Consider the following 23,739-nt stretch of genomic DNA (forward strand, 5'->3'; position numbering starts at 1 on the left):
TCGTGTATTTCTCACACAAAAATGTCGGGAGTATTTATAGGAGGAGAATTTTCCCAGTAATTAGTTGAGCTTAAAATAGAAACATTATTTAATAAAGAATAAAGAGAAACATTAGCCATCCTCACTTTACAAGCAAGGTACAGAATGTAACCCCTCGGGTTGTGTAGGTGTTGCTCTTGCAGGGAATTGATACTTAATTATCTTGGATGATCCAGGCTTTAGAAACTGTAATTTCTTTACTACCGTAAACTGTTCACCCAAAACTCTGATTAAAGGCCTAAGGAATGTGTAGTTAACTCATAAAAATATGTACATAAATTCTGCTGATTCATTTCACTGTAAAGCACATCCTTATTTATTATTATAAATGAATCTCTAATGTAGCTCATGCAAAGTTTAAATGAATGCCATTCGTTTTCATTAGGTAGCTCTTTAAAATCGATAATGTTTTCTGTAAGGGAAAGCTTTGGCTGTTACTAATTTAGATCTCATTAACTTCTGCCTTTTTTTTTTTTCCCAAGGCTCAATTGGAGCTACATTTTTCATTTAGATTTGAGGCTGCAGGTTATGTAATTCCATTTAAAAACACAAGGTAGGCAAGAGTAACGTTGGGTTAGCAGTAGTTTAGAGAACTGAAATTCAGAATATTTTGCATGAAGCCTACCCTTATTGTTTAGAAGTAAACTGTCTTCCTGACACAAAGTTTGGAGATGCACACGGCTGTTGGAGAAATTCTTTTTTAATTAATGCAAAGATTTCAAAAGCAGGTTGAAAGGCCCTCTTTCCTACACCATAGTCTTTTGCTTTTTGTGTGTGTATGTGCAGTGAAATCCTGAAGACTGGAAGATAGCCAACGTCACCCCGGTCTTCAAAAAAGGCAAGAAGGAAGACCCAGGCAATTATAGGCCAGTCAGCCTCACCTCTGTCCCTGGAAAGGTGATGGAACAGCTTGTACTGGATGTCATCTCCAGACAACTGGAAGAAGAGGAGGTTATCAGGAGTAGTCAGCACGGGTTCACAAGGGGGAGGTCGTGCTTGACCAACCTGGTAGCCTTCTATGATGTTGTCTCTGGCTGGGTGGATGGGGGGAGAGCAGTGGATGTAGTCTACCTTGATTTCAGCAAGGCATTTGATACTGTCCCCCATGACGTCCTTATAACAAAGCTGAGGAAGTGTGGGATAGATGAGTGGACAGTGAGGTGGGTTGAGAACTGGCTGACTGGCAGAGCACAGAGGGTCGTTGTTGGTGGTGCAGAGTCCGGTTGGAGGCCTGTAACCAGCGGTGTTCCTCAGGGGTCTGTGCTGGGTCTGGTCTTGTTCAACATCTTCATCAATGACCTTGATGAGGGGATAATGGCCACCCTCAGTGAGTTTGCTGATGATACGAAGTTGGGAGGATTGGCTGACACGCCTGAAGGCTGTGTTGCCATTCAGCAAGACCTGGATAGGCTGGAGAGCTGGGCAGAAAAAAACCGGATGAGGTTTAACAAAAGCAAGTGTAGAGTCTTGCATCTGGGGAGGAATAATTGCATGCACCAGTACAGGTTGGGGGATGAGCTGCTGGAGGGGAGCTCTGCGGAAAGGGACCTGGGTGTCCTGGTGGACGACAGGTTGGTCATGAGCCAGCAGTGTGCCCTTGTGGCCAAAAAGGCCAATGGCTTACTGGGGTGCACTGCAAAGAGCGTGGCCAGCAGGTCAAAGGAGGTGATCCTCCCCCTCTACTCTGCCCTGGTAAGACCTCATCTGGAGCACTGCGTCCAGTTCTGGGCTCCCCAGTACAAAACAGACAGGGATCTCTTGGAAAGAGTCCAGCGGAGGGCCATGAAGATGGTGAAGGGCCTGGAGCATCTCCCCTATGAGGAAAGGCTGAGTGAACTGGGTCTGTTCAGCCTTGAGAAAAGGAGACTGAGAGGGGACCTGATCCAGGTCTATAAATATCTAAGGAGTGGGGGGCAGAATGGCGAGGCTGGACTCTTTTCAGTGGTGAGTGGAGACAGGACAAGGGGAAATGGCCAGAAACTGCAGCATAGGAAGTTCTGCACCAATGTGCGCAAGAACTTCTTTACAGTGAGGTGACAGAGCACTGGAACAGGCTGCCCAGGGAGGTGGTGGAGTCTCCTTCTCTGGAGATGTTCAAGACCTGCCTGGACGCCGACCTGTGCTACCTGGTGTAGGGAACCTGCTTTGGCAGGGGGTTGGACTCGATGATCTCTGGAGGTCCCTTCCAACCCCTACAATGCTGTGATTCTGTGATTCTGTGAAATCTGTGAGTATCCCTGCGTTGTGACCCTGGTCCCCTCACTCCACGCCTGTGTTTGCATGTCTGATGATTTCGGTCTAGTGGGGCACTGATGTCATTTCTCCCATCCTTCAGAAGTGTTCTCTGTAGTGCCAGGACTATTTTTGAATGCATGCAAATAGAAGCAAAGTAGTGCAGGGTGCTTAATGCTTGCTGAATAAGTCTTCTACCAGATGGCGCCCAGTAGCGAATAGGCTCTTAGTGATGCTTTTTGTTATCTCAAATTTATAGCTCATTAATTAGGTTGTATTTGCTCTTCTTTCTTATTAAAGGCATGCTGATCAATTCCAGGGAAGAGGAAAAAATCCAGTTTTCATCATTTTGATGACATATTTTACAATATTTTGTATTAAACAATGTTAAAAATCGCATTGTAAAGGTTTGTGCAGCCTTAGGCAGGCTAGAGATTTGAAACTTAGGACAGCTTTTCAAAACAGTGGTTGGCTGGGAGGGTTCTGGCACCATGTTATTCATTGTGCATCAAAATTAACACATTCAAAGCAGTGATTTTTTTTTTTTTCCAATTATGTAAAGTCAGATAAGTCTTTAGAGAGATTAAAATGAGATTTATAACAGCTTAGGAGAATTCTTAAAATTGACAACTTGACGCAGCATGATTTCAGATTATCTGAAATCTGGCATATTTCTGTGTGCAAAGATTCTATTCAAAGTCATCGTGATGGAAATATTTACAATGAAGACATAATAATGTCTTTGATATGTAAATCATTTTAATTGCATTTCTTACACTGTCAACCTCTCCCTGACTTAACATTTGTTTCAGAAGTGACACATGAAAAAATGTGAATGCATTTGTGATGCTCTTATTTTTAACAGAAATACGTACAGCAGTAAGTGCCTTCACGTGTGAGGAACTGCTGTTTATCAGCAGGGCCCCGATGCAGTTTGCATGACGTCTGCACGTCTTTATTTCTGATTCCTGTTACTTGTTCTAGCTTACACACTCTTTCCCTCTGTTTCCTTTTCCTTCCCCTCCTGCAAAGTGCTTGCTGTAGGGCCGTGCTCCTAGAGCATCAGCACCCAGCGCTGTGTGGCACGGAGGTGGCAGTGGTTGTTGTTGCAAGTTCCGTTTTGATCTTGATGAGATCCAGTTCAAACCGTGTTCTTTCTACACTTGGAACATGTGTTGTGTTGTCAGAGGCCTTTATGTCCTTGTCTGTAGCCTGGTCTTCCTGCACTGAGGCACAGTACCTAGTGTGTGCTTTCCCCTCTGTCTGGGAACTCTTGTTGTCGTCTTGCTTCAGATGTAGAGCTGGACATAGAGGTTTGTTGGAGTCAACCGCCACAGAAGCCATACCTACCTCAGGAGGCACAGCCAGCTCAGCACTTTGTCACAGTACTGCTCATTTAAAATTCTGTTTAAACACTTGTCCTGAAGCTGCTACACCACTTGTTTCCTAAGGCTGAGAGAGTAAGGGATGGCAGAGGACGAGTCCAAGAAACTTGGTCAAGAATAATGTCTGCGTTGCGTACTGTGCCTCACATAACCAGCTGTGCGGATGGGCAGAAAGACATTAGAAACTTACTGCAGTTGTAGAATTTTTTCTGGTTTATCATAATGGAGGCTCTTAGGGTGATTATTTGGAATCTTCTAATGTCAAGCAGTGATGGTTTTGCCGTGATGTGCTGATGGATGACGGGGCTGCCGGATGGTTTCCCAAGGGAGGGTATGGTGAGGGCTGAGAAGAGGCCCCGGGGCACCACAGCTCCCTGAGTCCCAGACCCCCACATCCCGCCTTTGCTTTGCCTCAACGTGGAGCTCAAAGCGTCACCCTGCACACACAGCCGGTGAGTGGCGAGTTGTTGCCCTCCTGCCTGACAGCAGGCCTCGGAATAAAATCCAGGCCTTTTTGTGCCACTCTGAGCAGGGAGCAAATGATGAGTTGGCAGTGAAGAGTTTGCAGTTAGGTGCTTTTGCTTACCCAGAAACGAAGCCCTACTGGCTGTCGCCGGCTTTGTTTCTGGCTTGTGATATTACTGGGGAACATGAGGAAAAAACTGGGCTGATCCGGAGCTTCTGTAATGGCTCTTATTTGAAGCACAGAGCTTCCTGAGTCCAGATCTAGGAAGACATCAGGAAAGTGGACAAAGTCCCCAGCCAGAAGCATGCCTGTGTGTGGAGCTACAGCCCCAAGGGCACCATGGTGGCTCTGCTCACTGAGGCTGGGGCAGAAGAGCTGTGCTGCTGGTGCTAGGCGTGCTCAAGGGTCATTGCACATGGGTTGGGGTTTTGAAAGTGGGATCTGCCAGGCCAGGAGAGCCACCAGCACAGCTCTGGTTTCACAGTCTGAGGCTGAGAAGTGGAAGTACATGTGATCCCATAAAACCTGGTTCGTGCTGGAGATATCACAGAATCAGAGAATGGCCCAAGATGGAAGGGACCTCAAGGATCATGAATCTCCAACCCCCCTGCCACAGGCAGGGCCACCAACCTCCCCATTTCATAGCAGCCCTGGCTGCCCAGGGCCCCATCCAGCCTGGCCTTGAACACCTCCAGGAATGGACAGGGCATCACAGCCTCTCTGGCCAGCTGTTCCAGCACCTCACCACTCTCACAGTAAAGAACTTCCCCATGACATCCAACCTCAATCTTCCCTCCCTCAAATTAAAACCATTTCCCCTTGTCCTGCAGTTATCTACCCTTTCAAAGAGTTGATTCCCCTCCTGTTTGCAGGCTCCCTTTAGGTACTGCAGGCTGCAATGAGGTCACCCCGCAGCCTTCTCTTCTCCAGGCAGAACAAGCCCAGCTCCCTCAGCCTGTCTTTGTAGAGGAGGTGCTCCAGTCCCCTGATCATCTTTGTGGCTCCTCTGGACCCTCTCCAACAGCTCCCTGTCTTTCTCGTACTGGGGGCTCCAGACCTGGACACAGTGCTGCAGATGCACAAGAGCAGAGCAGGGAGGCACAATCACCTCCCTGTCCCTGCTGGCCACCCCTCTTCTGATGGAGCCCAGGATCCCATTTGCTTTCCGAGCTGCAATGCACACTGCTGGCTCACGTTCAGTTTTTCATCCATCAGGACCCCCAGGTCCTTCTCTGCAGGGCTGCTCTCAAGGAGCTCCTTCCAGTCTGTATGGATGCCTGGGATTCCTGTGGCCCAAGTGCCAAACCTTGCCCTGTGCTGTGTTGAACCTCATCAGGTTCACCCAGGCCCACCTTTCAAGTCTGTTGAGGTCCCTCTGAATGGCTTCCCTTCCTTTCACTGTGACAACTGCACCACTCAGCTTGGTGTTGGCAGCAGACTTGCTGAAGGTGCACTCGATTCCGTCATCAATGTCACTGATGAAGATGTTACAGAGCACCTGTCCCAAGACAGAGCCCTGGGGGACGCCACTCATTACCAGCCTGCACCTGGACACAGAGCCATGGATCACCACCCTCTGTCTGCAGCCTCTCAACCAATTTCTTATCCATCGGGTGGTCACCCATCAAATCCACATCCCCCCAATTTGTCATATTTATATTAGATACATTATTACAGTGGTGTGAAGCTGCCTGCAAATTGGTGCTGGAGTATGCTCTTATTTCTGTTGTGATGGGCAAATCTTAGAAGAACTATGTGTTTGTCATGAAGGTGATCCTAAACGTGTGAAACATTGCATTATGGAGCTCAGCACTCAGCACAGCTTGCTTCTTCTCCTAGAGAGAGATGTCTAACACAGGTTCGTTTTTAAATCATAACTTCCCATTTCTTTCTTACACTTAATTATAATATCTCATAAGAAGAATAATTCAGTAGTGCTTGTTTATTTTAAATGGAAACAGAGGTCTGAAGAATGGAGTTTATTGTTTAAAAATGTCTCATTTTGAGAGCGCATTGTAATTTCATTGGTGACAGACAACTTTTAGTCAAGTGACCCTCTAACAATTCTATTTGTAGTTGTCCTATAAAAGCCAATGTTGTTTGGATTTGTAAGTGTTCATTTTATTGAGATGAAATGCAGTGTGTTCTGCTGCCAGGAGAGTTCCCATCCAAATTCTGCTCAGCACATGGAACTGATGTATTGAAATGAGAGGAGAAATTACAACCTAGGTTAGAGTGTGGGTCACAACCTTTTAAAGTCCGGGTCAACTTGTCATGCAAGTGGAAATGGCAGTTGGCTCACTGCAGCTCAAACTATCTATGCCAGGTAGCAGGAGGAACGGCATAGCAGTTGTAGAATGTATCTAAATGTTTTTTATCTAAATGTTTTGTATCTAAATGTTTGGTTTTAAAAACCAAATGTTTTTATTAGTTGCAAGTAAATTCAGATGAAATTCAAGACATTCATTTTACCTACTGTTTTCTGATGGGGTTCTAGTTCTGTAAAGCATTTGGTTTTGTTCTGATGAGCTGAGTACAGCTTTCTAAGAAACCATCAAGGGATGGTTTTGGGTAAGTTAGAGAGTATAGTGGAAAGTGGCACTGCTGTGTTCCTGTGTGCTCCTGGAGATGGGTGTTTATGGGAAAGGCTTCCTGCAGTGAGGTGTCCCTGTGAATAACTGCTCAAACCATGCACAAAGTATTATCTGTTGCCAAGCCACAGGAGCAACATCCAGTCTTCAGCCCTACTTTCCTCTTGTACTGTGATGTGGTATTATCCACAGGCTCTTCTGATAGTCTTGTTTTCTTCTGTTGAGCAGTTCTCCTCTGCCATGACTGAGATGGAGCGAGAGCCCTTACAGCAGGTCTGTGTCACTCCAGGATTCCCCTCTGCAGAGAGCAGAGGAAATGAATTTAGCCCATTATATTCAACAGGGAGTCCATCTTCCTAACCTTGTCTGAGGTCTTATCTTATCTTATCTTATTCAAGAGACTGTGTCCTCAGAGTGCACAACCCAACTCATGCTATCTGCATACTTGAAAAACAGATGGAAGCCAAAACAATCTTGTGTGTGTTCACCAGTCTGTCTCCTGCATAGGGACCAGGAAATCAACAAAGTTTCATTCTCTTTAATTTTAAATTCTTATTATTCATAGCTCTCTCCTACAATTCCCTGCTGGGAATACCAAGCAGTGAATATAGAGTTTCCTTATTGTGTGATTATTGAGACCTGATCTGGGATCTAGTTTCCATCTACTTTACTTTCAGTAGCTTTATTCAAAGGGACTAAGGAAAAGAGACTCATCAATTATTGAAATGAATTCAGCTTTGTTCCCAAAGTTTGCGTGATGCTGAAGACTTAAAAACAGGGTGCATGAAAGTCTGCTTGGGTTAATGTATGTTGCTGGAGAATATTAAAACACTCTCAGTGCTCTTAAAGAGCTCCTGGATAGTCAGTAACACTGAAAGTAGTAATTGTGTTCGCCTTATGTATAGGGCATATTTTCACTGTGTTGCTTCTTACCTGAAACTTTCAGTATGATAAAACTGTTAAGCACAACGTGGTATTTTCAGTCTGTTTTACACGTTATTTACCTCAGGCATTATTTCCTATTTTCTTAGAAAAAGAAAACAAGATTTGGTATCTAATTTGTCTCATGGTAGTTCTGTGTACCAAAAAGCTATCGGAGATGCTGGGAAATCTGTCTTTGTGCTTCTGCACCATTTGTTGATGGAAAAAAGCTGATAAAAACGGCCAGCGTTCATTGTGGAAAATGACAGGAAAATGTTTTTTCCCCTTTCAGGAGCTTGAAAATTGGAAGTATTTGTGAGAATTATTAGACTTTATGTGGGGAAAAAAAAGTTGGGGTCTAGATGGATTTCAGAGCAGGGTGAACAGCCGAATTACAGTGTAATTGCTTTCGTGCTTGAGTTTGCACTGAGAAGTTGTGTGCTTGAGTTGTTTGTTTATAGCATTTAAGTTTTAGCATTTCACGGGGAAGTTTTAGGTGCTTGTTCAGTCCAAGGCAGGAGGTGTAATGCTGTGTAACTGTTTAGGCCACTCCAATCCGAAGGGCATAGGTTCTGTTGAAATTAATCACAGAATGGCAGGGGTTGGAAGGGACCTCAGATGATCACCAAATCCAACCCCCTGCTAGAGCAGGTTCCCTAAAGCAGGTTGCACAGGCAGCCATGTAGACAGGTCTTGAATACCTCCATAGAAGGTGGCTCTGCCACCTCTCTGGGCAGTCTGCTCAGTGCACTGTCACCCGTACAGTAAAGAAGTTCTTCCACACGTTTGTGTGGAACTTCCAATGTTCAATTCCTTTGCTGCTAGTTCCTTTGCTAGTGGGGTAAAGGTCTCTTGCCAGGTATTTCATGGTCTGGTGTTGAAAAAAAAAAAGGGGGGAGGGGGGAATTCATTTATAGATCTCCAAATCAGAAAAGTAGCACAGTTATTTGGGTAACATATTCATTGCAGATCAGCAACTTTAGTCCTGTAGGAGGAAAGACACAGAACGGACAGAGGCAGGAGCTTTGGAAATGATCTTTCCCACAACTCTTCCAAATGTCTCCACCCCAGAGCAGGAGGGGCTGCAGCCCAGAGGGAAACGTCTGCAAAGGCACCTCTCAAACTCAGTTGTGGACTTCATAACATATAGAAGAGCATCAAGCTATCAAGCTATCAAGTATGAAATCTTCATTGCTCTATGTCCTAGCACTACTGCTGTTGATTTTTGAGGTGCCTCTTACACTGTGGTGGCAGTGGAGAATGAAGGCATTACACAAAGCGATTTATTCATTCCAATTTCTGTACTGTTCACTTTGACAGAAACTCTTTAAAAATCTGCCAGATACTGAAGTGATTAGGAGATCAAGGTCACCAAACTCTTGTTTTTAGGCTAGATAGGCTGCATTTTAAGCAGTTTGCTTTAGTGCCCTCCCCTTCTCCTCTCCTGACCTCATTAATGTACCAGGCTCCTGGAAGCTGAGGATTTTTTCAGGATCCAGCTGGCTTTGGTCTCTTCCTAGAAAATTTTACAGATTTTTTATCTACTACTGTGTTCTTTTGCATTTTGAGTAAAACATATTTGAGAATAAAATGCTTCTGCGTCCGTATGCATATGTAAGTCAGGACAGAGCAATCCGTAGTTATTTGGACCTCTGGCAGTGTATATTTACAGTCTATTTGACCTCAGAGGAAATTATGAGTGTTCGGCTGGAATCTGTGACATTTGAGCTGGGTTGTTTAGCTGTGGCCTTATAAGAAATAATGGTCAGAAAAATGAACGCGTAAAAATCTTACAAACCTTGAAGGCTGTGTTAGAGATGCTGTAAGCTTTGATCAGAATCTGGAAAAAAAATAAAATCAGGCAAATATAAGGATACGTTTTTTGTGTTTTTGTTCTTAATTTCTAATTCAGACTTGGAGAAATAATTGCACATTGCTAAGTCTAACGAAGCTTCTTTGCACTCAAAATAATTTGATACAGAAATTCTTAAATATTTGCACTTTTAAATGCCTTGAAAGTCCAAAACTTTTCACCAGCAAACTTGAATGGTCTAAATCTTGTTAGAAACCATTCATAAGAGAACCTACGAGGTATTTGTGTGATCATTTGTGTAGCTGTTGTGCTTCTTGCAGTCTTCGTAAGCCATCAGTATCTGCAGTCTTTTTGAAGCTTCTTCTGGAATCTGTCAGGAGAGGAGGCCATGCTAAGGTGGGATGCATCCCAAGCACCAAGGGCATGGCATGAAGTCTGGGAATGAAATCTTCTCAATTGCTTTCTGTGTAGGGAGATGAATGTATCTCTTCTTCCCCCCCACTTTTTTTGTTCTTTTGTCCTCTGATAGTTTTCCTGTAACGGCATGGCGGAGACAAAACACACAGTGGAACCAATTGGAGAAGCGTTGTACAAGGCTGGAGAGAGAAGAGAGACGACTTGGATGTCTTTCTGGAGAGTGGATTTTTATTAATTGCTATGGCTGTGTCCTCTGATTACCTGGTTTGATAGGTCAGCTAAGCTGAGGGAGCTGTACAGGCAAAGATCTTCTTGTACACTGCAGGTGACATCCGTGGTTTTGAAGAGCACACGATCAATAATCTTAGTAGAAATGTGTACTCTGACCAGCAAATCTTCCCCCAAATGTTGGAGCATTGAAGAATGAGTGACAGAGACAGGGGATGGCAGTCAGCTTGTGGCTGGCTCAGGCAGCTGACTGCTTGGGGCATGAAGTGTGCTGGGAGCAGGCAGGGTGGCTGTGGGCCTCGTGCTGGGCTCAGGTGACAGACAGGACTTGGAGCAATGAGGGGCTGCAGGATCTGCCAGTACTCTAGCTGAATTAAAGCACAGCCAAACGGGCAGAGATGTGGAACCAGTTGATATGGTGAGTCTGATGTAATACCCCCAGCCTTTGTGAAGATCACATCCAACCAAAGCTATTAAAAGTCTTACTGGGTTTGCTCAAGTAGAGCAAATCCTCTTTCCTTTAGGGTTAAGACCTGAAAATACCCACTTACCTAAAATTAGGGGCTGTAAATGACTTCTCCCCTTTGGGCATCCAGAATTTTCATCCCGATTCGGTCTTTCTTCCCTGAGTTCATGCATTGTTGCTACGTGCCTGCAAATTCCAAACGTTATGGATGTCAGTTCCCAGGCTCTGCCATTCTATGGATGATATATAAATAAAATATAACTCCAAGGAATGGTTTTTGGGTTTTGGTTTGTTTGTTTTTTCGTGGTTTGTTTGTTTTTTTTCTTTTTTTTTTTCCCCTAAATATTTACAGTCGCAGGCATTTCTTGCTTTGTAGAGCAATAAATTTAATACATTAGCTAGCATATTTATTTATTAATTATTTATTTGTAGACGATTTCAATTTAAAATGAGATTTCAGGTAACAAGGTAGGCAAACGTGTTTAACAATCCTGAGATATAAATTACTGTAGGTGGCAGATCCCTACAAAAATTATTACAGGCAGATTCACAATGCAAAAATTATGTGTATGACAGCAAGCAGAAAGACAAATTACTTAGAGGCTATGTACATGCTCTGTTGTAATTGCTCATAAATTATTATGGTTCATGTTAAAATGCATCTAGAATCCCTAGACATCTAGATTTATTCAAAATAAGAATAGCAGCAAATAGCCAGGAAATATTAGGGAAGGAGGTGCAGTGCACACTTTGGGTGATCGCTAACACAGAAGTACAGTAACTTATTGCCAGCTGACTTAATCTGTTTATTTTATAAATTTGGAACCTTCTGTTTCAATTCACCGTCTCCTCAAGTTTCTGTAGCCTGGACAGAGAGCTGGGATGGTCCTGGCTAATAACTGCAGTGCACCCACCATGACTGAGTGCTGCAGAGCTCTCACCCATGCAGGGCTCTCCTGTAGCACAGCCCTTTCACGTACTACGAAATAGGATTGCATTCAGTCAGTGTTCTGCTGGAGATGTGGGACAGACAGACAGACGGGCAGCCTTACTTCCTCTGGAAGCCAGGCTAGAAATGGGACAATGTTTTCTATATTGTCTCAATGCTCTAAATTTTAGAGCGTATTTCAAAGAATTGTCTTAACTGAAATTGTCTGAAATACACTCATGACAGAGAGGATTTGATCTGAATGAGCTCTCAATCAGGCATTTATTAAGGATCAGCTAATTATTGCGTAGCAGAGGAAAGATATATACATTTTTTTAATACGGTGTCTCTAACGCCATCGCTTTTGTCTTCTTAGCACCCTAATTTCTTTACCTATTGAGATCCAGCCCAGCCAAAATGACAGCAAACTTTGTTCTTGATAATGGAGCGCTAAACTCCACCTAGGCAGCTGCAGCCATTTGTAATGACAGCCTGGAGAATGCTCCAAATTAATCTGACAATGCACACGCTCCAGTGACTGACAGCGCGGCGAGAGGAAACATCCCGGCTTCCATGTGAGCGCAGGGAGCCTGACCTAGATTTAAGCCTCTACAGCTTCATAAGTGGGAACATTCCTGACCGTACTTAACAAGAAAAAGAGAGTAAGGGGAAAAAGTCATCTCCTGTTTGATTAGCCTTTCTTCAAAAACTAAGATTTCATTAGGGAGCTCTGTGAGACTTCCCCCTCCTCTCTGCAGATGTCATCAGCCCTGCAAAGGACGGTGGCTGTGCTCTCTGTGATGAGCACCTTGCGCGCTGCAGGAGCGCCCTGCTGCAGCCACTGCTGGCTGTGCTCTGCTCACTGCCCAGGGCCGGCCTGCATGCTGAATTCTTCCCCTTGGCCGCCCTTAATGGGAAGAAGGCCCCAGTGTAAATCTTCCTTTCTTTCGTTTCTCCTTTTGGGATGCAGGTGCTGACTGTGATCAGCTCGCTGTGTCCCAGGCCACGAGTGCCCCCACAGCCCGGCAGAGCCCCGGCCCAGCCATCTCTATTGTCCTGATTTGTGCGACCGTTCCTGTATGTTTCATCTGTTCCAGTGTTGTAACACAGCTGTAACAGTTCAGCAGTTGTAATTTTGAAGAAAAGAGTAGCAAAGTGCTTGGCGGATGGGAGAAGACATTTTCAAGTGAGAGTGGAGGCTGAGGGAGATGAAGGGCGGTTAATGCTTCTTTGAGCTGTGCTTGTCAAAACGCAGTGTCTGGTGTGGCTGTGGGGGGAAATTTTATGGGAAACAGTGGCATTTGCAGCCTCTAAAGCTGGATTTCCACACTAGGTCAGAGCCTAACTGCGTAACTCTTTGTAATTGTGGCTCTGCTTTGTGATAATGGAAAACCGGCACGTTTCTGCTTGACCAGAAGGCTTTCTGCATGTACCTGGATGTCAGTTATTCTTTACTGTACTTTAACTTTGCTGAGCCAGCACAGGTTTGAAAGCTTTAGATGACATTTACAGGATTAGATTGACAAAAGATTGACAGAGTTAATTAGATTGGCGGAATTAGTTTGGATCTGAATTCCAGTTCTGGACACCCCTGTTCATTTGAGCTTACGCATCTACTTAGAGTGTTGTGACTTTGCTAAGCTATAGGGGAAGAAAAGTGTTTGAGAGTGTCTGCATGTCTTGGAGAATGCAGATGAGAAATCTGGATTGCTCAATGTTTCCTTTGACATTCCGTACTGGGAGAATGAGGCTGTAAACTCTGCAATCCTTTTTAATTGTAAGCTTGCACCTACCTAAAGAAAAGGACTTAAAAAAACCCACAAACAACAGCAGCAAAACAGCACAGAGCTTCTTTGACAAAGCTCTGCATTGAGACCAATTCCATGCAAATGCCCTTAATGCCACCTATATATATAAAATTATTCATGGCGTCAGAGCAGTGCTTAACTGTAAAAACGGATTGGAGTGAGTTGGGGGATTTGGATTCCTATCCCAGCTCTGCTCCTGGCTGCCTGTGTTTGTGTCACTGCACAGCAGAGAGGGAAGGGGGCAGTGTGTGATGTGGTCCTAGCAAGAGACTGTTTGACTTCTAGCATGCAGTTTGATGATAAAAAGGATCTTACAAAAATAGAGGGGATGCGTTGAGGACAAATATTTCAATATGTGATTTTCAAGTAATGATTAGCCAAACTTGTCGCGTTCTGTGTGGCACTAAACTTTCACAGGGAAAACCCAGGAGGGGAAGTGATGCTGCAGCAGTAAGGAAGGGACATCAGTGAACTGCTTCCAGCTTTGCATTTTGTGTAATTCTCAGTGTGCTTTCAGAGAAAGAAATATGGCAGTAAAAATAGAAGTTAACAGAAACTGTGTGTATGTAACCGCAGTGAGTATTTTTGCCTTGGGGCTTTTTTGAAGCAAGAATTCAGCTGGTACAAGCAGCGGCTGCTGCTGGGTGCATGGCAGAAGGTGGCTCTGGCCCATCCCCCATTGCCTTTGACTGCTCTTGTGACACCGAGCATCCAGTTCTGAGTCATGGGTTCCTGTTCCTCCTGTCCTGGGCTGTGTTTGTTGGTTTTACCAAGATGTTGCATGAAAGTTTATGTATTAGAAATGTATGAATGGGTTTAAAATAGTGTTTAGCTGCCTGATTGCTGTTCAATTCAAGCTGATGCAAAGTTGATGGAAAGTAAACTCTCTCATTTGCCATGACTGGTTTTGGAGGATTCAGGAGAAGCCTGAAGAAATGGTAAATGTAATTTAAAGGTAGGAAAGGACATTAAGTACTGGATCTGTGATCTGGTATTCCTGCATATTTACATATTTTGGCTCAGTACATTTGTTTGGAAATAAATAAAGTCATATAAAGAGTGAATGCTATTGAAGGTGTTTGTGAAATGATATGTACATGAGAGCATTCAACAGTTAGATTTGGAGAATTGATGCTCTAAATGCAGAAGATGTAAGGTTGAAGTTGTCAAATAGTACATCAAGGATAAAGATGTTTCAGTTACATGTAGCTGGATACGATCAAGAAATTCTGCAAAATATATATTTGATCAAGTGTATTGATCTTAGGCAATGCGTTTGCCTGCCTGCTGCCGGTCTGCCTTGCAGTCTTTTTCTTTGGTCATGTTCTTGGTTGACTTTGAGATTTCCTGGTTTTCTAGGAATAAAAAAGATGGACTGAAAAGGTCATTGATATGTGAGGGAAAATTCCCTGTTGATATGTACGTATGTTCTAGGATTATATTGTAACCAAGATGATTTAGAAGTAACGAGAGGAAAAACGTAGGGAGAATTAATCTTTTGGCTGACAAAGTCGCTTTTAAACTGAAGTGTCAACCCTGTGAGAGCCCAGTTTCAACAGTGTTTGCTGAACAGAACATCAGAAAATCCCCTTCTGTAGGTGTACAGGATCTACGTCAGCGTGGTGGCGTTGGCAGCGTGTTGCAGCTGTGTCCTGCAGCATGTTGTGGCTGTGTCTTCTCGGACATATTACTGTCTCTGTAGTTTGAGTAGACAGTAGGAAAAAGAAAAGGCTAAGTGGAACTGCCTGGGAAAAGAATAACGGCCACATCTTTTATTTCTAAAGTAACGTAACTAGCAGAGATGGATGGAAGTGTTAGGATCAGATACCAACATACTTTTCCTCCAACAAAGAATTACTGAATGCAAAAGTGTTTCATTTGAGCAAGTGAAAACAGTTGGTTTATTTATTAAAGAATTAATGAAAATAGATGAAGGAAACAATATTCTAAAGAAATTGTGTTGAGCAGATCTAATGTGCTATAATAATAATAATAATCTGCTCTTACAGCCTGCATATTTTATGTTTACATGTAACTAATAAAAAAATATATGAAACCATTTAATATCTAATAGCTGCCACAGGTTTATCACCCTGTTATGAAATAAATATTCGTTTCTTTTGATTAATTGTGTTGCATTTCATAGGCTGCTTCTCGCTACCTTGGGAAATATATCTGTATCTAATATATCTTTATTATTGTTTTGCTTTCAGTTGATGGTTGCATTGACTGGTCAGTGGATCTCAAGACATACATGGCTCTGGCAGGTGAACCAGTCCGAGTGAAATGTGCCCTTTTCTACAGCTATATCAGAACTAATTATAGCATGGCCCAAAGCACAGGTCTTAGGCTTATGTGGTACAAAAACAAAGGAGACTTAGAAGAACCCATTATATTTTCTGAAGTCAGAATGAGCAAGGATGAAGATTCAATATGGTTTCACTCGGTTGACTTGCAAGACAGTGGTTTCTACACATGTGTTCTAAGGTGAGTACTGTGTTAAAGTATGGCTAAGATGTATAGATTATCTTGTTCAAATGTTTTCTTTAGTTTTCATGATTAAGGTACTCTTGCAGTTAATATATACTCATTATTTTTCTTCTCTTAATTATATTTGTCATATAGTGCTCTGTCTTAAAATTAGTTTCTCTAGTAATTATAGCTACCTCTTTCAAGAGCTATAATTAAGCATTTGCAAATTCACATTTTGCCATAAGCCTTCGTAACTAGATAGTTCTTAAATCATTAAGTATTTTGGTCAAGTAATCTTCCAATCCTCCCAAGTGACAAGTCATAAATGAGCTCTCAAATCTGGTAGCTTTATGACTTCTTTTTACCCTTTGCTTTTAACTTTAAAAAGTTATTTGAGAGTTTAGACGCAGGTTACACGATTCTGATGAGTTTGGGCCATAGGGAGTTTGATTTCTGTCTGGCTCTGAGGAAATATTTACTTTCAAATGCATTTAAGATTTTTAATAAATTGAAGCTGACCTCACTTGGTAAGGTGCTGAAATGCATGCCTCACATAGTTTGGAGCTCGTGATTTCCATCGTGTTCATTGCCAATACCAGCTCTATGCCTGAAATGAGAGGATAAAAATTAAAACTCTTTAGGAATGAATGAATAAATATCCCTTAAGTGATCAATTTTGAATTAAGAAGAGCTTTACAGACACTCCTTATGTATGTTTCAGTGTTTAAGCAATTTGCTTGTAGAAAATGAAGTCTCATCCTTGTCTGCTGCTCCAGACTGAAATTTTATGCAGGTTTGATGAATTTAATATGATATATTAGCACATAAATAACAGCACTGTTCAGAGCCCAGAAGCTGCTCTCTCCATCTCTGCTACGTGCTCCTGCCTCGCCTCAACCTGCCTCTGTCCGCTCTGATCCTCACTACTGGTGCTAAAATCAAAGCCTGTGCTGTGGTGCATGGTATGTAAAGGGAACCAGCGTCCCGTCTGGTTGTCAGATGCATCTCCCAGGCTCACTATTCAGTCTGTGCTGTAGCTTTTCAGAGTTTATTATTCTCTTATTAGCAGCTCCATCGCACGTCTGAGGCCACGTGAACTCCATGATTTTGAAACGTTACAGAGATGGTGATTTATGTGTTTGAGGAGAGCTGTACTTTTTTCATAAGATGTAGCTGTTGTGATTATCAAGTTACTAGTTTAATACTCCTGCAAATGTTTCTGCAAATCCTATGTGAACAACGAAGAATTGATCTTAAATCAAATTCTGGGACCTGCTTTTATCTAGGAAATTTCAAAACCCTTTGCTCATTTACATGACAAAGTACTTCTGGTAACAAATGGGCAAGTTCTTCAATAATTCATGCCTTCTTGTTTTCAGATAAAAACTGTTTCTTGGCCTGCTTCTTGGAAGGCATTGTACAGCAGTAACATCTTCCCTGTCAGTTACGTGTTTTTCTTGTTTGTGCTAGAACTTTCTTATATAATTGCAGATATTTTTGCCTTTTTCAGATTTATGTGGGAGTGCAGAATATTATATGCAGTGATTACATATAAAAGACCGTGTTTCTTCCTTGAGTTAACTTATTTTTCTTTCAAAAATTCAAGAATGTCTCCTTGTTGTTATTGTCTGTAAAATTATAGGTGGCTTAAAATAGCTGAGGAAACAGCACTAGTGATTTACTTTAATTTCATTAGAATGAGGTTAGGTGTAGTGTTCAGAAACAGGATTACATGTCTGTGGTAGACTGACCACACCATTAACTGTGTAATTTCTCCTTTATCCATCTCTTATTTTTTTTAGCAGAGGATAAGCAGATGTTTGCATTGTAGTTGTTAACGGCAATCAGCTGCATTGTGAGCATTGTGAGGTCACAGGTGAGAACTGGAGGTTCCCATCCCAGAAGTTTCTGGCTTGAAGTGAAGAGCAAATGTTTGAACTTCCATTGATGGAAGAGTGGAATTGAACATGGAGGGTTTTTAACACGTTCTGCAGAAAGGATGCCAAAGGCAATAGCAACACCTAATGCAATCTCCCCCAGTTTGCTTGGATCCCATTTTTACCAGTCAAAAAACAACTTGGCAAATACGAAAACTGTATTAACAGAAAGGAAGTTCCACTTTTCACCGGATTTCCTAAAAGGAAAAGCCCTTTCTGCAAAGGGCTGCTGGCTGGTGGATGAATGTGTATTTCATTAGAGTTTCCAGATAAATGCTAGGATATTTGTGTTACAATTTTAGTGTACAGTCTGGAAATGCTGCATTTTGGAATTCTCTTTGCAATGCAGGCCCTGAATATACTATTTATCTTCCAGTGTCTTTCAGTGGTACTTTTAGGTGAACCTGTCAGCATTTTTGCTGTTGAGGTTGCTTTTCTGGGGTTTTCACATCAGCACTGTGGATCAAAGCATCCTCACTGAAGATTTCAGAGATGAGAACGCCAAAATCAAACAGGGAAACTAAAATTGATCTGAAGGCATGGAGTGGCCTTCAAGTTCAGAGTATCTAAGAAGTTTGTTCACCAGATCATGTGTTGCTTTTGCCCTCTGCACAAATACATTAGTTTTTCTGTGTCAAAAGACCCTGCTTTTTAAAGAGGGAAGAAGAACTGGGCCTGCTTATCTTGACCAGAGAGGATGAGATTGGGAAGAAATTTCAGTGAAGTTTAGCTGCACCTTTGCCATCAGAAGGGTGCCACTTCTGAAGCCCTTTTCTTCTTCCTGGGCCCTGCTCTAACATAAACTGAAGCACAACACTTTGTGAGCAAGATCAGTAAAAACGTGGTACGGCAGTAGTGCATGTTCACTATTAATAACTTCTTGGTGAAATAAAATGACTCTATTCCCATGAGGTGAGTCGGGAGGGTGCGGAGCCTGAGGGGCAGGAAAGGCAGGAGGTGTTCTGTGGTCACCAGGCTGGCGGCGGAGCTGAGCCTCCATTTCCTGCAGTGTGCAAAGTGTGACTGAGGGTTCCTTGCTTCCCTCTGAGGAAATAAGCCTGCGGATCTCTAATGCCTGCATTTGATGCTAGAGAACTGCCAACAAATTGAGTTAAGAAATCTGTGTGTCCTTTCCCCTTACTTTATCCCTGTCTGTAGAGTTCCTAATGGAGAGCAGCATTGCTATGGACACGCACAGACAAATCAAGCCTTCATCGAGCCATCAGTGAAATATTGAGATAGTCCTTTCTGAGCAGAAATAAAATTGACTGAAAGTAGATTTTAAGCCTTCAGGTTTTGAATGTCTGTGGAGCGCATGACCAGCAAATCAAAATCAGATTTAGACAGCCTAGAGACGCTGTCAGTAAAACTTAATTTGCAACATAACCTTTGTGCTCTCGCTTCAGTGGGTGTGAAGAGGAACTGAGGAACTGAGGAACTCGTTTCAGATGCCTACAGCCTGGGCTGCAGTATTCACCTGGGATCCCAGGAGAAACTGTGCTGCTTTTTTCAGAGCACTGAAAGTCTGCTTTCCAAGTGAAAGGACAGAAGAGTTTTTTCAGGACTATAAGACCAAACAGGAAAATTGGAACAAAATCACACTGTGGAAATGTGCAGTGGTAAGGTCAGCCTCCCTGCAGCCACCTTCATTCTCATTGCAGAATATTTAATGTCCAGGTGCTTTGGCTTTCACCAGTGCTCAGTTCATTGGTGAAATTGGGTCTTAAAACCACTTGAACATCACGTTACTCTGAAAACACCCAAAGATTATATCTTCCTGTGAAGACACTGTGGTGTCTTTAATTGTCTCTAATTGTCAGACGTCCAAGAGGAGCACATCTAAGTAGTTGCTGTGCTACCCATCTCAGATACCTCTCAGACTTGCACTCTGGTACAGAGTAGTTTTCATAACTGCACCATATCAGGTGTTTCAGAAGAAGGCAACAACATTTCACACTTAGAGCAAGTGAATGGACGTGGCAGGGCTTAGTACTCCCAGGGTCTGCATGACATTAACATTAAATGTCACGCATTAAACGTATGTGACATTTCCCCGTTAAATGTGACAGGTTCTATATAAACAAAATCCCTGTGATATATAGCATTTAAAACTTGAATACGGTGCCAGAACACATACAACATAAAGTCACCATGAATCATGATGAAATAAAATGTAACTTATGGAGATATAATGTTTTGGCACCATCAAAATGGAAAGTCAAATCAGAATGTTTCTACTTTTCTGTCTAAAATTGTGTGATAACTGATGGTGCTCCTGCAAATCATGTTGATGACAGTCTTTATTGAGAGAAATCAGTTCTATACATTTCTTTTGATACAATTGAAGAAAATGAAGATTTGTTTCCGTTCCCTAGTGGTGGGCATATTTGTATTCACTTGCTCTCCTTCTCTGAAGCTGTAAAATAGAAGATATCTATCCTCCTTCTTTCTGAAAGCCAGTGTTTATGTCAGTCAGAAGCTTCTGGAGCAGTCGGGGCTTCAAGCAGCAATGCCTGTGTTGCTCAGTAGCTGGAGAGCTTCTAGCAACTTCCCTGTTGCAGAACAACACATGAGAATGAGAATATTGTGTATTTAGTTTTCCTCATCAGCTTTGGGTGCCATTGAAATGACTGACATTACCCTCTAGTCCCGGCAGGTTGTCTTAGCAAGAGCTCCATGCGCTGCAGTGCATCAGTAACATTTCTTCTCACCATCACTGGTTGATGGTGGATGAAGTGCCTTCCCTGGTGGGCTTCAAACCTTCTCCCAAACCTTCAGGTTGGGAGAAAGGATATGACATGGAATGACTGCTTCCTCACACAGTTGTTTTGGCCTTTAGGAGACCTGATGAAAAGATGTTCAGCCCTCCTCATCCCTCTCCTTTCCAGCACATCAAGGCATTTTATTTCCCTGCTGTTCTCCAAATAACAAAGGAGAGGAATATGCTTACCCAGGTACCACTCCTGCTGAAACCCACATCAAAGTTGTAACCCCTGCATTTCAGTAGGCAGCATCATATGTGTCCTGAGAGAGGACAGACAGACAGAAGTTTTCCTGAGGAAATGCATCGAGTATGACATGAGGTATCTATCGGGAAGTAAACTGGTATTTGGTACATGATCTCAGGAAAATTTCATCTTTTCTGGCAAAAATAACTTCTTGCTAGGTAAGACACAATCAGGAGGACTCAGCTGCGGGAGTTAAGCAGCTCTCCCTGCAAATTGGCATGATGACATTCACATCGTGTTTACTCATGATGGCATTCTTTTCATACCCCATCAGATAATAACTGTTCCATTGATTTGTGTGCTTAACAGTCTGCACAGAAACAGAGGGGGGCTTGTTTTTTCTCACTGCATCTACAGGTAGGACTTAGATGCATGAGGAAGGATATACTCCATTTTTTTTTTTTTCCTCTCAGGTGCCAAAATCAGTGAGATAGAGCAGTGCAGGCAGATCTAATGGGTGTCCTGAACTCAACTTTGGTTTTGGGTGCTAAGTGTCTAATAAAAATAAAAGCAAAAACGAAAAACAAAGAAGAGTAAATACACAAATTTACCCATGTGTGGGTTGGAAGAAATTAAGCGTTCAGTGCTCCCACAAACAGGGTATTGCAAATACAAAAGCACTGGAAGGGGAATTCTTAATGTATTCTGTCCTGGGAGCTCTTGTCTCTATGTCTCAGATTTATGTCATTTGTAAGGTGGCTTTTCAGTAAGAGGATATAATGTAACAGTATTATCCTGAGTTCCCCTAAAAAATTATTAAAAAGAGAATGAAAAGGACTCAGTCATTTGCGGTGGCAAACATCAGGACAGCTTGCTGCCTTGTAGTACTTAAGGGAAGAGATTGCTTTCCTGACAGCAAACCCAGACAATTACAGGATTATTTTTTTTTCTGCTGGAACAAGATGTATGGAAGCTTGTAGAGCCCATATAGTTGGTGAACTTTGGTGTGATGTGCTGAGATAGCTTTGTGTTCTTTTGGCTTCTGTGTTTTTTCCTGTGTTCTATATTATATTTCTATGATCGATTTCTGAAAGCTAATGATTTTGAAGACTTGAAAAGAAAACCATGCAGTTAACCTGTGTGATTCAGCTTAAATGTTGAGAGACTTTCTCTCTGGGCCCAAGTATTCCCTGCTGTAAAGACTGCCTGGTGATTTGCATGTCTTTCAGTTGCTTCTGTCATGATGCAGAGGTCAGCAGGACCAGCATGTGTATTGGGAAGGCAAACACAAAAAACGTAGCTCCTCCTGACCCTTAACTGTCTGCAAATTAGACTGTGCATTACTTACTGTTTTCAGACAGACTTAAGAAATACTAGAGATACTTTTGATAATTTTGATACTAGACATTTTTGATAGAGATCTTGATACTAGAGATAATTATTGATTTTTCAAATCATGGCATTGCTGTTGTGGCCTATATCACCCTCTGCACAATGCATATTCTGACATTTTCATGCCACATTTTTTTCCAAATAAGTATGTTATCTGAATTACCCACTGCTAGATCAAAACATCTTTTATTCTCTGTACCAGTATCCAGGAAGCCTAAAAACTCCCTGAACAGAACTGAACACACAGTGAGGAATTACAGGTCTTGGGGTTAAGTGCCTCCTGGTGAGAACAATATTACTGATAGTTAACTTGCACAGATATCCCTGGATTTCTCTTTTTCAATCTGTCATCAACATGAACCTTTTAAAATTATCTTTCAGTGACTGCTAAGAAGTTCCTGCTTTTGAATAATGATGATCTACTCTGTCTTTGTTGTGAAACATAGGCTTCTGTGATACACATTTGGTCCTGTCAACTTGTCTTCTTGTTTCCAGTGAGTCTAGTACTGCATTTAAATCTTAGCTGCAGATCCTATAACCATAGACTCATTTGAGTTAGAAGGGGCTTTTCAAGGTCATCTGGTCTAGCTCCCCTGCACTGAACAGGGACACCCACAGCTCCACCAGGTGCTCAGAGCCCCGTCCAGCCTGACCTTGGGTGACTCCAGGGATGGGGCATCACCACCTCTCTGAGCAACCTGTGCCAGTGCTTCACTACTCTTACTGTGAAATTTTTTTTCTTATATCCAGTCTTAATTTCCCCTTTAGTTTGAAATTATTTCCCATTGTACTGTCAGACCCTGCTCAATAATCTGTTCCCTTCCATCTCACAGCCCCTCTAGATACCCACAGGCCGCTCTCAGCTCTCCCCACAGCCTTCCCTTCTCCGTGCTGCACAGCCCAGCTCTCAGCCTGTCCTCGCAGGGAGGTGTTCCATCCCTCACATCGTTTTTGTGCCCTCCTCTGGATGCGCTCCAACAGCTCCGTGTCTCTCCTGTGCTGAGCACTCCCCATCTGGACGCAGCGCTCCAGGTGAGGTCTCACAGCACGGAGCAGAAGGGCAGATCCCCTCCTCGCCCTGCTGGCTGTGCTGCTTTGGATGCTCCCAGGATCCGGTTGGCTTTCTGGGCTGTGAGGGCACAGTGCTGCTCATTCCAGCTGCCATCCACGAGCACCCCAGGTCCTCTTCAGCAGAGCTGTGCTCCATCCTTACATCCCCCAGCCTGTCCTGACAGTGAGGGTTGCCATGACCCAGGTGCCAGACCTTGTTGATCATCATGAGGTTCTCCTGGGCTCACTGCTCAGCCTGTCTGGGTCTCTCTGGATAGGATCCTGTCTCTCACACCACATGGCTTGGTGTGATCTGCAAACTTCCAGTTTAGAGGGAAGAATGCTATGGCGGACCATGTTAAAAGCCTTACTAAAGCCTAGGTAGATGACATCAGTGGCTCTTCCCTTGGCCACAGACACACTTGCACTATCATAGAAGGCCACTAGGTTGGTCAGGCATACTCTGCCCATGGTGAAGCCGTATTGGTTGTCCTGTATCACCTCCCTTTCTTCCATGTGCCTTAGCATAGCTTCCAGGAGGATCTGTTCCATGATCTCTTCTGGCACAGAGTTCGGGCTGATCAGTCGGGAGAGCAAGGAATAATTCATATGTTTTTAGGAAAGAGGCTGCACCTGTGTCATCAGA

General features: G+C 43.0%; 1 protein-coding gene across 9 annotated transcripts in view; it reads left to right on the plus strand.

Moving 5' to 3' along the window:
• The window catches only part of IL1RAPL2 (interleukin 1 receptor accessory protein like 2), a 335,478-nt gene that overhangs the window by 154,456 nt on the left and 157,283 nt on the right, over window positions 1-23,739 (plus strand). For all 9 annotated transcript variants that reach the window (XM_048959238.1, XM_048959240.1, XM_048959237.1 and 6 more), the window contains one exon: window positions 15,508-15,781. In XM_048959238.1, the coding sequence (XP_048815195.1) occupies window positions 15,508-15,781 (274 nt within the window). The remainder of the gene's footprint in view (window positions 1-15,507; window positions 15,782-23,739) is intronic.

The sequence above is a fragment of the Lagopus muta genome, chromosome 13 (assembly GCF_023343835.1).
Source record: "Lagopus muta isolate bLagMut1 chromosome 13, bLagMut1 primary, whole genome shotgun sequence".
Lineage (NCBI taxonomy): Eukaryota > Metazoa > Chordata > Aves > Galliformes > Phasianidae > Lagopus > Lagopus muta.